This window comes from Pararge aegeria, chromosome 23 (genome assembly GCF_905163445.1).
Source record: "Pararge aegeria chromosome 23, ilParAegt1.1, whole genome shotgun sequence".
In the NCBI taxonomy this organism is placed as follows: domain Eukaryota; kingdom Metazoa; phylum Arthropoda; class Insecta; order Lepidoptera; family Nymphalidae; genus Pararge; species Pararge aegeria.
Window position 1 is genome coordinate 4,505,268 of NC_053202.1, and position 15,180 is coordinate 4,520,447.

Consider the following 15,180-nt stretch of genomic DNA (forward strand, 5'->3'; position numbering starts at 1 on the left):
TTTACTATGCCTGTATGCCTGAGTGCTCTCGATGATATTGGCCAGGGTGGCGGACTGCGGGCTAAGCCCTTCTCATTCTGAGAGAAGACCCTATACTGGACCGGTAATGGGTTCATAGCGACGACTGCACCGAACTTTCTCAGTTTTGTATTTCCTTATGTATTTTAAAAGCAATTCAGTATAGTTTACCTTCGATATAGTTACCTTTAAAATCTTTGTTAAAATACTCACTAGCTGACCCGTGCAACTTCGTCTGCACCAAATTTGTTATTACCAGAAAACACGAATAAAATGACATTTTCTAAAAATTAATCCTAGCTAGACCGATTAATCGCCCCCGAAACCCCCTGTATACTAAATTTCATGAAGAAAATCGTTGGAGCCGATTCAGAGATTACAATCATATATTTATATATATATATATATATAAATATATCATATATTTATATATATATATATATATAAATATATGATTGTATTGCAAGAATTGCTCGTTTAAATATATAAGATAAGTCAATATGTTTTGTATAGTTGTTTTATTACGTGGCTTTAGCACTATGTTTATAGTTTTACAAACAATACTTTCATAGGTATTTAAAGAAAAACCTCTTATATACTTCACGATTAGCAAATTAATATCCCAATACTGCAAGGCTTACTATAGGCATGAGATATAAATTATATCCACCTGCCGAAGCACCTACAAAAGACCTTTGTCCAGCAGTGGATGTCTAACATTTGCCATGATGATGAGAACGATGATTAGGTATTAATGTTTTCCGTGTTTCTTAATCTATAACTCGAAGAAGACCTATTAAAATTTCGTTAACTTTTATAAAGCAGCAATTTACCTTACCTTATTATTCTAATATGTTTGATTGCTTACAAATTGATCCACCAATTATTTGATATAATTGAGGTAAAATCGCCATAAAATATGAGGTTGGCACCTCATATTTTATGGAGATTTTAGTGCACAAAAAATCTAGGACAAAACCAAATTATAGAAGGAATTTATTTTGTCCGTAGCACGTTTTTGGGAGAATTTCTACCTACGCGAATAGTGCAATCTAGTTACAACTGGAAAAGAGTATTGTCGAAGCAGATAGCCCGCCTGATGGTAAGAAATGGAAATGTCTGAATAGGTCTTTATTCCAGCAGTGGACTGTTATAGGCTATAGATGATAATGATTTTTTTTATCTATAACCGACTTCACAAAATGAGATTGTCGATTCTATATACAACGTGTAAATGAAAGCCGAAATACTTTACACGCTTTAGAGGAACATTATGTTCTGTCTCTGAGACTTACCTTTGAAACCGAAAACCTTATACTGAAAGAAATCAGATATAGCCCTAACATCAGATACAAAATTAAAATCATGTGACTCCTGTCACTTTATTTGGTATGCGCCGCGTAGCGTAGGTACTATGCGCTTGTCGGTCTTTTATATAAAATAAGTAACTGTTAGATTGTTTTGGATTCGTTTGTATGGAAAAATCAATATGCTTCCTCGGTTGTAATTCGGTTACACGTTGTATACAATTTTTTTTCGTTTCAGACTCTTACTTCTTTCAGACTCTTTATTTCCTTCCGATACCGGATGATACTCGGTGATAAGATGTTGATTTCACAACGTCGAATTGAAAAGTCAATATGTCTGGAGACCGAGTATCATAACCGAGTATTGTGGCTAAAGCCTATTGTTTATTGTATAACCCTAAATTAATTGCACAATGCCAAAAAAATCGTACTATAACTTATAAGTGGAGGTCATATATAACTTCTTTTTGGTTTTGACAATGGTGGCAGAGGAGTCATGTGTAAAATAATTGCGTGCACATATATTAAAAAGCAAATAGCAATTCAATTCACGTATTACAGACTATATAATACACGTGCCTTAGACTAAATTAAGGTGATGTCACCTTGTGTTGAAAGCGCCAATCAGTCAAACCAACGTTGGATGTAATACGACAGGTTATATCAAGCAAAGATAGAATGATCACCGTGTTACCGTAGTCCGTTTACTTGTTTTACAGAAAGGGAATACCGAAAGTCTCCTCAGTTAGCGGGATTCTCAATTTAAAGGTTTTCCTTCCCAAATGTTGCAGATAGATATATGGAACGGGACTTTTTAAGGGCTTTACTCTTTGGGGCTCTCTATAATTTATTGTTGAAAACAAGTTGCCTTGAGTATATTCTTATACCCATTACTTCCACTATAATGTCAAGTTTATTTAATGCAAATTAAATTATGTTGTAACTTGTAAATTTCCAAGTAAAAGTAGTGATTTTTGAGACTTTAGGAGCATATATTTTTGAGAGTTGGCAGCACTGCCTTATACTTTATGTTGTCCTGGTAGTTTGTCAAAGTAGTCTGTTAATTTTTATACCAGTGTTAAAGCCATTACGCCACGTCACATGTGGCTTAGGAGAAACGATGGTTAAGAAACGTTGAACCATGTTGATAACAGAAAGATGGTTTTTTTAATTAGCCCTTGACTGGTGGTAAGTGTCGATGCAGTCTTAGATAATACTCGCAAACCTGTTAGGGGTATACTAAACCCTTACCCCTAATCGGTTACCACGCGACATCGTACCGGTACGCTAAATCACTTGGCATCAGATCTTTGTCGGTAGGGTGATAACTAGCCACGGCCAAAGCGTCCCACCAGTCCGGAGTAAATTAAGAAATCATAAATTTCTATATTGTGGGGCTGGCGATCAAACCTGGGAGGTCACTTAAAACCACAGCGACTACCGCCAGGGAGGTCGTCAGAAAATTATAATGATGATGATATAAAATTACACAGTGACACATACCTTGAGGTGAAGAACCAGTAGATTATGGCGGTGAAGATGGCCATCTCCGCGGCACTGCTGGCCACCCGGACATTCTCCACCACCGTCCACACGTTCATCATGGCATCCATCGCACCGAACCTCACATCACCAGTACCATTGAAAACACTCAAACGCTCAATTTTGAACGAAATTTTGTTCGCAAAAGAACCACAATGCACAGTATTTTTTTTTAATTTTAAATTTAGCAGTCAAATATCAATGCAGTCCCTGCACACATAAAAAAAGTAAATTTACCGATTTTAATTTCCAAACTCAAACACAAGAATTTCGTATAAGTGCTTCGTATAAGCATAAATTTTCCAATACTCAAGGAACGAATGCCGATTTTGTAATTTAAACGCGATATATCGATGTTTTATCCGCGATATACCGATACGTGTGAACGGTTCGACAGCCGAAGCTGAACTGTGCGAGCCAAACGACACACAATAATAGAGTAATTTAGCATTTAACGAGCGCGTTCGACGCCATCTGGAATCATATTATCATCATCACCTCTGGGAGTACAGAGGACCTACTGGGCGTCATAGATAAAACATATTAAATGATTGAGCATCTATAGATATGCGAACTTCCAATCGCAACGTTAAAAAGGATCACTAACCCCATAAATCCATCAATCGATGGGTATCTTCATAAAAAAACGGCACCTTCAACGTGAAGGGGAAGTACCTTAGCTGAACAAAAAAAGAATAAAATTCAAACTAAAGTGATCGTCTATACACATACACGTCTTAATAATAATACAACAAAGGAAAGAAAAGCAGTTAAATGAAACATCGGTGCTCGGTATTCTAAACAAAGAAAAATAGAATACAATCAAATCATAAAACTGAAACTAGTTTACAACATGTAAAACAATCAAGCCAAGTAAGGTCAACCTACTGATAAGCTTGCTAAAAAGATTCAACACGTTTTAAATGATAAAAAAATTAATGCTAAGTCAATGAGACAAGCGGTGATAGGAGACTTTCTTTCTCTGGAGACCGAGTTCGATCGAGCCTCGGCACGCACGACTGACTTTTTAAAGCGTCCCACCAGTCCAGAGTAAATTAAGATATCATAAATGCCTATATTGTGGGGTTGGCGATCAAACCTGGGAGGTCACTTAAAACCACAGCGAGACCGAGTCCGAGCCTCGGCACGCACCACTGACTTTTTAATTTAAGCAATTTAAATACCACTTGTTTTAAACGTTGAAGGAAATCATCGTGAGAAAACCTGAGAGTTTTCCATAATGTTCTCAAGGGTGTGTGAAGTCTACCAATACGCACTTGGCCAGCCTGGTAGACTACTGCCTCCTTCTCATTCTAAGAGGAGGCTTGTAGCGGGCCGGTAATGAGTTGATGATGATGAAATGAGAAAAACAAATTCCCTAGTTGTAAATGTGCAGCTTTGTGCAAAGGATATGTGATCAACAGAACAACTGTTAAGTTCGATCAATGTGATATAAGCCAAAATTTGAAGATAATAAATATAATGGGAGGGAGCCGTGTACGTAGCTGAGGTTGGACAGCCGATCGGCAGAGTTGGATGTTAGCAAATGTGCAGATGCTTTATATCAAAGTATCAACATCACCCCTCGAAGTGCGGAGTACTAGCGTGATAGATAAAAGCGGCACCAACTCACTAACTCACGATAGCAATGCGAGAACAATAACTATTACAAACGACCTAAATGATTACCGATAAACTAATAACCGTTGCACTTTAGTTCGCGTAGCTGATGGTATCAGTTGGGGAGCAACAAAGGCATACACTGTCATTATTTACCTAGAGTACCTACAGTGTGCGATCAAAGTACAGTAATTGTTGAACAACGATAATATTACAATGAGTGTTAAACTTAACAAATTGGATGACATCAGTTATCCAAAACCTGACTTGCTGGTTAATCCTACGTGACGGAGATGCTGATTAACTTTTACACAGAACTTCGGCTAAACCAAATGGAGGTAGCAAAGCTAAAATGATGAGGGTCCAAAAAAAATGCCATGATATTTTTTGCCAATGATAACATTCGTGCCGTGTGGTGATGGCGGTGTCGACAGAGGCGACTATGAAAATACAACGGAGCAGCAGCGTCCTCTGTGCTACTACTACCATCTTCTGCGGGCACCGTCTGCCCTTGGTGATAATGGCCAAACCCTCTCTTTGGGAGAGGCCTTAATCGCAGCAGTTGGAGTGTTATTGTCTATTTATTGATTGATAGTATTCCGTGAGCTTTATCGAGTAGCCATAAACCAAATGCTTAAATTACTGTACGTTTATTGAGAAATACAGATATATGTCTGCACTTTTTTAATTTTAAGAGTCGCAGTAATACATCGCTTATTTTTCATCCAAATACAAATAAGTTACTTCATTTTAGTATATTCATCAAAGCTGCTGTGTTTATTCGTTGCTAATTTATCTCAAAATCTTCAATATTCAAGCTTCAACATAGATTATTCTAGCAAAGGGCAACAAGGACGGTGCTTTTCCACGTGGAAAATAAAGGCATAACTTTGTGACATCTTATGAAAACAGGGCACTAATTCTGTAAAAAAAAATCTTAGCTTAAATTTCTGAGGTAAACTTAAAAATATTCATCAGTTATTTTAGTACCCACAACACAAGCTACGCTTACTTTGGGGCTAGGTGTGTGTATTCTCGTAGTATATTAAGTATATATTATTAAAAGTGCAAGCAGGCTGATTAGACGTTACGAAGTAACAACTGTATTGTTAGATACAATCAGTTCCCTGAAGGTTTCCTGTTTTGGTAGTACGAACTACGCAGGACGGTAGACTAATGTCGAATTAAAACTAACTAATGCCTAATCTGCTATACAATCAAATAATCTCGAAACATATAATGAATTTGTCTTAGTAATAAGAATAGTAATGAAGAATATAATATCAATAAGAGATCACATATTTAGAAGAGCAACAAAACGATAATATCTTGTTTTGACCCGTTGATCTTTTTATCATTCGCCTGAAATAGTTTTAAAACAAAGACTATTGTTGCGACACATAATTAGATGAAACATCTTTTATCAGATACGCATCCACGGTAAATGTTTCATTTTCTTTACACTCGTCTTTGTGTAACTTTATGGTAAATATATAATATATAACTTCATACGTTTGCGGAGTTTAATAAGACTAAATCGTAAAAAAGAGATCAAAATTTGCTTCTGATTTAAATAACCAATTCAGAATATAAACATAGTTGGAAAATAATATAGATTAATGTTATTATTGAAATTGATCTATCGAGTCTACTTTCATGTGGTTTTTGGTTACGAAAACCATCTTAAAGTATGTAGGTAACTTAATATTATATACCTCCATACGGCGTTGCAAGAAAGAGTTTTTAAATAGCTTTTGAGCTGACCAGAGCGTATAAATACTGCCTTTGAGATGAGTTAAGACAACAGTTTAGCGTAACGGTGATCTCAGCTCCGCCGCCTGATATACCCATAAAAACTAAGATATCTCTTCTCTCCCGAATGTGACCAACGAAATGCGGAGAGATGTGGAAAAAACGATATCCGATTGATTATTAAAAAAACAAAACCTCTTCGCTCTATATATGCTGAAGGTGATGATAAAAGTGCAGAAATGAGACAAGAGACATTTATACTGGAGTGTAAAGTTGAATCCAAAATAGTTTTTTCTTATTCCACTACAAGTTAGCTCGCGACTGCAATCTCACCTGCTTGTAAGTGCAGTGCAGTCTAAGATGGTAACGGACTAAGCTGTTAGGGGTGTGGCAGTGTTATTAAACCCCTAGTCGGTTTCAACATGCCATCGCACCGATTTGAAACGTGAAGTTTGTTTGTTGTAGGGACTCTACCACCACGACGGTTTGGAAAATAGGTTCTATGGAGAAAGATCCATCAAGGAACTGAGCATTGTCATTGAGAGTGAGACAAAAAAAAATAATACAAGCATTGGATAGAAGCAGGCGTTACTTTGCGGAAATCTATAATATATTATGAAAATTAAGCTATATATACTCCGCGAACAGCAGGAGAATCTGTATGGTGTAATTTATAATTTCTTCAATCCGTATACTCCACACCAAACAGATTCTCGGCTATGAAAATGAAAATGAAATTGAAAATACTAATAATATTGCGACATTCTATAATATTTAATGCCAAGGTTATAATTTTCTACTCTCAATTATACTATTTAACAAATGAAAATATTTACAAAATGTGAAAGTGATATTAAAATGATTTTTTTTTATTCCACTAAAGTCAGCCCTTGACTGCAATCTCACCTGGTGGTAAGTGATGTCGCAGTCTAACATGGTTACGGGCTAACCTGTTAGGGAGTATGATAGTCATACCCCTAATCGGTTCTTACGAGACATCGTACCGGAACACTAAATCGCTTAGCGGCACGTCTTTGTCGGTAGGGTGGTAACTAGCCACTTTTAAATTCACATCGCTCACCGTTGCGCCAGGGAGGTCGTCAAAACTGAATGAAATAGAGAATATTAAATGAAATGGCGGAGTCCCGGGACATTTTTCTCTTTCATCAATAAATAATAATAAAGTTTTACTTCTATCGCGCGTAAAGGTTACACGCACACACTTTTTTTAAATAATAGGCGAACATGTAAATAAATGATAAAATAAACAATGCCTGACCCAAATAACCTTAGCCGTCACGAAAACATATTAACACTTTCAGCTTGTTATTATAATAATTTGTAACTATGACATTGATAATTATACAGGTACAGCATAATGGGATGCGGAGGTAAATATGATCACGCGATCATGCAATGAAAGCTAACAATGATATGTCTATGGTTAATTTATCATAAATGAATTAATCACAGAAGTAAGAACATACAGATCCCTCATTCAGCCATTATTGTATGAGGTGCAGTCCAAAAACAGGGAAAAAGCTCCGCGAATGTGGCTAGCTTATAAACGGGATTAAAAAAAAACCGTAAAAGAACGCGGGCAACAGCTAGTACATGTATATATACATTTCGTTTTCCCCCCGCATTGGAGCAGCATTGTGGGTGGCTCTAAAACTATCTCTCCTATGAGAGAATAGGCCCACACTCAGAAGTGGGATATACGCTAACAGTGTAATTTAGTTTATTATGTTCTCTTTATAATGATTAATTTTATAGAAGAAACATAAATAATCAACCTTTCGATTACAGACGCTACTTTTGACACAAAGGATGACCTGTTAACTCTGATGAAAGTTTATTAAAATGTTTCATATGTAATCGTTGCAAAGGTTAACTCACAATCAGTAATCCACTAATTATAAATCAAGGGATTTCAAACCTGATGTAAAACTACAGAACATTGCATCGTTGCGAGCGTTACGTGAAATGGCATATGTATACTTATAGAACGATTAGTTAACTCACAATAAGTCATTATAAATTTAATTTTATTTACATATGCTCTAATATGCATGTTATATTACACGGTTTTAAATATAGCACACACACAAAAACGTGGACTGATATGCACGTCAATTACAAGTGCACATAGCATTGAAAAAGCGTCATGTAAACTTCATTTGGCAAAAAATTCAACTCACCTATAAGTGTTCGGTGAGTTTTTTTAAAGCTGTGGGTGAGTCATGGAAGATATAGATGCCAGGTATCGTTTTGGATAACTGAACTATCGAACATCTACGCCAGTGTAATGTGAAATGTTTAGCATCAAAAGCCTCTAAACAGCCCACAGCTGGACTAAAGGCGACAGGTTATCCACCACATTAGACAGAGAAAGTAAGCTGCTGCCCGTTCTGTGTTATGTTTTCTTAATGGCCTCCTTTGAAACCAGCGGGAAGATGAGTGATGCCAACTGATTCTGATCTGCCGTCCCCACACGGTAGGAATACTATCATTGTCAATAAATATGATGGCATTTTTGGAACCTCATGATTTTAGCATTTAGCCCTTAATTTGGCGGTCGCCGTAGTTCTGTGTACAAGTTGATTAGGATCACTGAGACGTACTCTAAACTAGGTATTTTATGGCATACATCGGGCGGTAGTAATCGAATATATGGTGAATTGTATGAGGACAATGCAGCTATGCTTAAATTCCAAATTGAGTTCTGAGATCTGTAGACGATAATGTTCTATTGAAGCGGGAGAACCCAACAGGCCGCGCCACCAGTCTGCTGCTTAGGGTCGCGTCAGTTATATTGCTCAATTAAATAATGCACAATGTGGCGACCCGCATAAATACACATAGTTTTACAGAGCACACTGGAGTACGATACGATAATATACACGTAAAGAGCAGAGCGGATATATTTGTTGAATAGTGTAGTTGCAAAAAAAATAAGTAATCGTTAATAAAAGCTCTACATTTGTGATCCAACGTAATATAGTGAATGGTTGTAGTTATCATTTCGTCACTTAGATATCTGGGATATTCGTAATCCCCAGAATCAAAAGGCCGGAAATCAGCGCTTCATGCTCTAACGTTACAAAGGACATGTCATGCATGATTATATGGAACCTTCTACTAGGTTGTGTGACACACATCAAACGTTTTCAAAGTACATCTTGGATTTTCAGAATCCGAAGAATCAAAAGCCCGGAATTCAACGTTTCATATTCTTACGTTTTAAACATTATTAGGCGTAACCTACTACGTTGTGCGACACATGTCAAACGTTATCCTAGTACTCATATTAGAGCATAGCACAGCATAGAGTTTGAGTTAAGTAGTAAAGGTATGACGTCAGGCTCGCTTTCGGGAGGACTGAGCTCGACTGACCCGAGGCACGCACTTTGTCGAAGGGGGATGTGGGTTTTAAGCAATGAAAAATCACTTAGGGCAAACACAATTACGACACCTGCATCCCTGTTAGTTTTCTATAATGTTCACTCTAAAACGGGGGGAGTGTAACAATCCGAATTTGGACTACGGCCTAAACCCTTCTTATTCTGAGAATCGTGCCCTGTGATTAGGTTGATTAATGATGACTCAAAGCAGTGGAAGCGCCTCATCATTATAATCTCAACCACAGGACGTCTCAACGCTATAATTTAATTTTGTGCCGCTTCTATCCTCTCTGTTACTCGTTTTATGACATCTGTTCACCTCTCGATTATTCTGCCAACGCTGCGCATTCCACCATGGGACTCTAACGTCCATCGGTTCTAGCTATGTGCCCATTGCTAGCTTCGCTACTGGTAGAGACACGTTGGTAACACTGATTTTTCTACGGATCTCATTTCTGATGTGATTACATAGAAGTGCCACAGTAACACAAAATTTTAAGACGTTGAATATGTAGCATGATTTATGAATAAAGATAAGTATTTCCTTGCATTTATTCTTTCCAATGAGATATTGCTCCTAAGAGCGCACCGGTAACGCCGTTACCTATTTTATTCAATTGGTATAATATTTTTTTCTTCTTCTCTTAACAAGTCGGTTTCTTTTCGTTAAGAATGTTTCTATCTTGTAAGTCTTTAGAGGTTCTGTTTTTATGACCCCAATAATTCTCACAAAACCCAATATTTACACAATAAAACAATGAAAACATAACAAATGTTGCATATCAACGCTCGGAACACTTCAACCAATTAACCTTACACGCCGCAAATATAAAGTCTCAACGAAAGATAACTAATTACAGGCGTGATTGCCGCTTTATTTATAACTAGTTGTTGCCCACGATGCCCCGTGATGACTGCAGTTCACGGTGCATAGTGTGAGATTGTCTACCTACGTTTACTCATTCGAATGCTTGAAACTTAACCAAGATATGTATGGAATGAAAAGAGCGCCATCTAGTTACAATAATAGGAAACTTTACTATCACTAGATGGCAATTATTCGATTCCATACAAATCGTAGTTAACTTTCACGCGTTCGAATGAGTTAACGTAGGCAGACAATCTCACACTAGGTAACATGATCTGCAGTCATCGAATAGGAAGAGAATCTCACACTGGGCACCCAGAATACAACTGTTACCACCCTTCTAAAACCGTAAATATACCGGACAACGGGCTTCAAACGTCACTTTTGTTTTTTTTTATGCAAAAGTGATGTTAGATAGCAATGATCGTGAGATTTACGCCTATCAAAGCCTTGTTGTACGTAAGAAGACAAACAAACCAAAAAAATCTTTCCTATTTATAATATTTAATTTTAGTGTTGCCCAAATGCAAGAACAAGACGAGACTTAGCCAGTCTTGGTCTTGGTCTTGCGCCAATACACCTGGTCTTGGTCTTGGTCTTGGTCTTGCGCTCCCAGTCTTGGTCTTGGTCTTGGTCTTGCAGCAAGAGTCTTGCAAGTCTTGCAATTACCTATTAGTCTATTACTATTTATTAAAGTTTACTTTAAATCTTAGAAAAACGTATTAGAATTGGAACATTGTGAGCTTGAATTAACATAGCCATAGTAAAGATCAAGCAGATTAATAAATAACTGAAGATTTGATAAGAAATTCGAAAAATCAACTGACCTATATGTCGTTTTCCATGGAAGTAACTGTTTCTTAATAAACATTTATGATTTATAAGCTTACATTTGCTAAAACATGTAAAAAAACAAATTAATTACAATAACTTGACTGTATTTTAAAGAACAATACTTATCTGTCTAGAAAGAGATTGAACCCTCAACCTATAAGAAATTTAATAAAAGAGTTTTACGATTTATCATTTATTTGAATAAAAATTAAATACAACACAAATCAACAGCTTTATCATTAGGTTATGATACTTTATATCAATTCTTTTGACCAAGAATTAATACAAAGTAACCATCTGGCTGACTCATCACTTAACCTATTTCTATGTTTTCTAATTACTAATGATGCTTTAGAAAATAACCTCTCAGCAGGTACTGAAGTGGCAGGTATTGAGAGAAAATCACGGGCCATTTTCGATAAAATCGGATACTCTGTCTCATGCGTCCTCCACCAATCTAAAATCACCAATCTGAAACTTATTTATTCTTTGGAACACCTGTAGGTACTCTTAAAATTCGAAATTATTTTGCATGAATAGTGTCAAATGTTATGATTTCGGCGCGGCGGCAACGATTGTTTTAGATTTCAAAAGAAGCCGCCGGCGCGTGTATCATAACCATGTACTTCCGAAAAGCGGCAAATTTCTTTGAGAAGTAAGTACAAAACCTTTGATGCCGCATTATCAAAGTGCCGATGGTTAAAACATAACTATGCATGCACTCAGTTTGATTTTAATAGATATTTTTTTATTCGCTATGTTTATGGTATTAGTCGTAATGCGCATAGGTCCAGTTTTTCATATTCTTTGATATAGTTTTTTGCGTCTCATAGAATTCCTAAGCGTACCTACCTACCTATACACCGAACAGTTACACCTAACTACTCCGTGAAATAGCGCTAAGTCCTAGCTGCAAGACGCAAGAGTCTTGCAGGCTATGTCTTGTTCTTGCTCAAGTCTTGCACGGTCAGTCTTGGTCTTGGTCTTGCTAAAAATACGCGGTCTTGTTCTTGGTCTTGGTCTTGCAAAAACGCAAGAACAAGACCAAGACTGCAAGACCAAGACTGAATTTGGGCAACACTATTTAATTTATATTTATAACTATAACGTTGATAATAATATAAATAAAACTGTTTGTTGTACAAATAAGCTTGCGAGGTGAAAGGTTAGCGATCATGCGACCGTACTGTGGATCACGGAAATTTTCATGATCTCGCAGATGATACGAGCATTGGCTTAGTGATATAATGCGAGCTAATCTAATCCTGCGGGTACAGTCCCTGAGCTGTTTTCAAGGACAAAAGTGTCCTGTATCCGTCTTCCGGATGTATAAAATTGGGCCACGACTCACGATTTGTACCTTAATAGTGCTGTACACGCTGTACATAGGTAACAAACAAAAAAACAAACAGACACACTTCCGCATTTATAATGTTATTATGAGTATTAGTATGGATTTATTACTAGCGCTACCCAGCAGTTTCACACGCATTAACGAAATGCTATGATTCTATTAATTCATGCCGCTCAATTACCTTACTCATGAAGGTAAATTCCTCTCCCGTGGGTGTTTTGATTTTCTATATCTACTAAACGTTAAGTACAAATAACATGCTCAAAAGGGCAAGGTTTTAGCTACATACGATAATTGATAGCAAAAGGCCTTGTTTTTTTGAAGCGATAGAATTGTATACCTAATAATGATGATTGCAAATCGCCAATCCATTGTGGCCTATTTTAAATAGCCTATGTAACTTGTGGATAAAATTCTAAAACTAGTTCAGTAGTTTCAGAGGTTATGGATTACAAACAAACCAACAAACACTTTGGGTGTTTGATTGTTTGAAATCGATAAACTCAAACAATCAAACCCAGGTCCTACTGATACGTATTCGAACGTGCTCACCATCGGACCAACGGAGCAGTTGTATACGTATCCCAAACCGCTTAGCTTCAGTTACAATCACTGCAACCTAATATACCATTACACAATGAAATGTGTCTCAGATGACCGCACTATGTCATTGTACGCAAATGAGCCGATACAAAAGATATTTTAACTTTATATCAGTAACAGAAAAGACAAAGGATGGACTCACTAAATAGAGCATGATTTATGCATCGTTAAAGAGCAGGGAGCATGTTTGAAATGATAGTTTTACACAGTGGCGTGCACTTCGTACATCCACATAAGCGCTGCCTACCTTAAAATTGATAAATAACTCGTATAGCAGGAGGAGTTTTGGCATTTTTCGGCAATCTTCTCACTGTATATACCCTGGAAGGAAGCCCAGTGCACGCCACTGGTTTAGCATGACGGGCGTTTATGACATCTGCATAATATTGTCTGCGATAGCTACAGAAGTCATTTTGGGCGGTTATGTAAGGATGGTTTTATACTATGATTCCTAAGGTAGTATTAGGCATACCGTCTCCTCTCAGAATGAGAAGTGTTTCGGCAGTAGTATACCACGTCTGCCCTTGGACGTATCAATGTGGAGAACTTCCAGGCATGCAGTTATACGTTTATAGTATTTAGTGTATAGTGTTTATAGTGTTTTTTGTTATGACATTCTAAAGGTATTTGCTGCCATGTGCCACTGTGTGAGAGTAGCAATCGGGCGAGTGTAATGTTGTTTATTAATTTTATTTATTTTAATTATTTAAACTAATCAATACTAACTTAGTGGTTAAGGAAAAATTGTTACAAATATACTAACAATCTATGGATGGAAACGTCTGAATTAAATGATTATTTTTATTATAATTTATTTTTTTATTGTTTTATTTAAAAACGCACATTAATCCGAAAAGTTGGAGGTTCATGCCGGGACCGAACTCGCTACGCCCGAAGGGAGTCTTGAATCCCTAAACACTAGCCTACCACCGCTTTTGTTAAGCCTCATATCCCTGTAATTTCACCAACAATCAAGCCCTTCAGACAGTGTCTTATTAAAAAGCGCGGGGCCCGTTATTGAGCAAATTCTTTTTAAGAGCTTGATCCGCTATGGGTTCTTAAGCATAAAGTTGTAAAAAGACAATTATAAAAAAACAATACTCAATACGTATATCTTAAATATAAATAATAAATAAATAAATATACTACGACAATACACACATCGCCATCGAGCCCCAAAGTAAGCGTAGCTTGTGCTATGGGTACTGTGATAGCTGATGAATATTTTATTATGAATATAATACACATAAATACTTATAATATACAGATAAACAGCCAGACACTGAAAAACATTCATGTTCATCACACAAACATTTTCCAGTTGTAGAATACATATTTGCTATATATAGTTTACAATTTTGTGGGAAATTAATAGTGTAGTAAATTACTATAGGCGATGTCTGTGTGCGTGGGCGTCTGCGAGTGCGTGTGCCTATCTGTCTGTCTGTCTGTCTGTCTGTCAGTCAGTCAGTCAGTCAGTCAGGCAGAGATGAATGGTATTAAATAAGCGGGGCCCTCTTTCGCGCGGGGCCCGTAGCAATTGCTACTCTTGCTACGTGGTTAATCCGGCGCTGCCTTCAGACCGGAACAAAGCAATGCTGCTCAGCGGCAGAAATAAGCTTGGCGGTAGTACTTCCTAGGACGAAATCTGTCACAAAAAGTTTTACTTAAACTGTATTACGTAGTATGAAACTATACTTTATTATATAGTAAGAAACAATCCCTACTAATATTATAAATGTCAATGTAAGTTTGTTTGTTACGCTTTCACGCAAAAACTAATTAACCGATCCTCATGAAACTTTGTACACATATTCTTGGAAGTGTTAGAAGTAATAGATACTTTTTATCCCGACATTAAGCTCGGTTCCTTTAGGA

At 36.9% G+C, this 15,180-nt stretch overlaps 1 protein-coding gene across 5 annotated transcripts in view; it reads right to left on the reverse strand.

The window, feature by feature from the left end:
- The window catches only part of LOC120634183 (glycerol-3-phosphate acyltransferase 1, mitochondrial), an 88,059-nt gene that overhangs the window by 42,883 nt on the left and 29,996 nt on the right, over positions 1-15,180 (reverse strand). For 3 of the 5 annotated variants that reach the window (XM_039904618.1, XM_039904619.1, XM_039904620.1), the window contains exon 2: positions 2,829-3,077. The exons of 1 other annotated variant lie outside the window; for it this stretch is intronic. In XM_039904618.1, coding sequence (XP_039760552.1) covers positions 2,829-2,938 — 110 coding nt within the window. In that variant the 5' untranslated portion in view covers positions 2,939-3,077. Of the gene's footprint in view, positions 1-2,828; positions 3,078-15,180 lie in introns of those variants that run through there. One more of the 5 variants, XM_039904623.1, reaches the window with a different exon arrangement.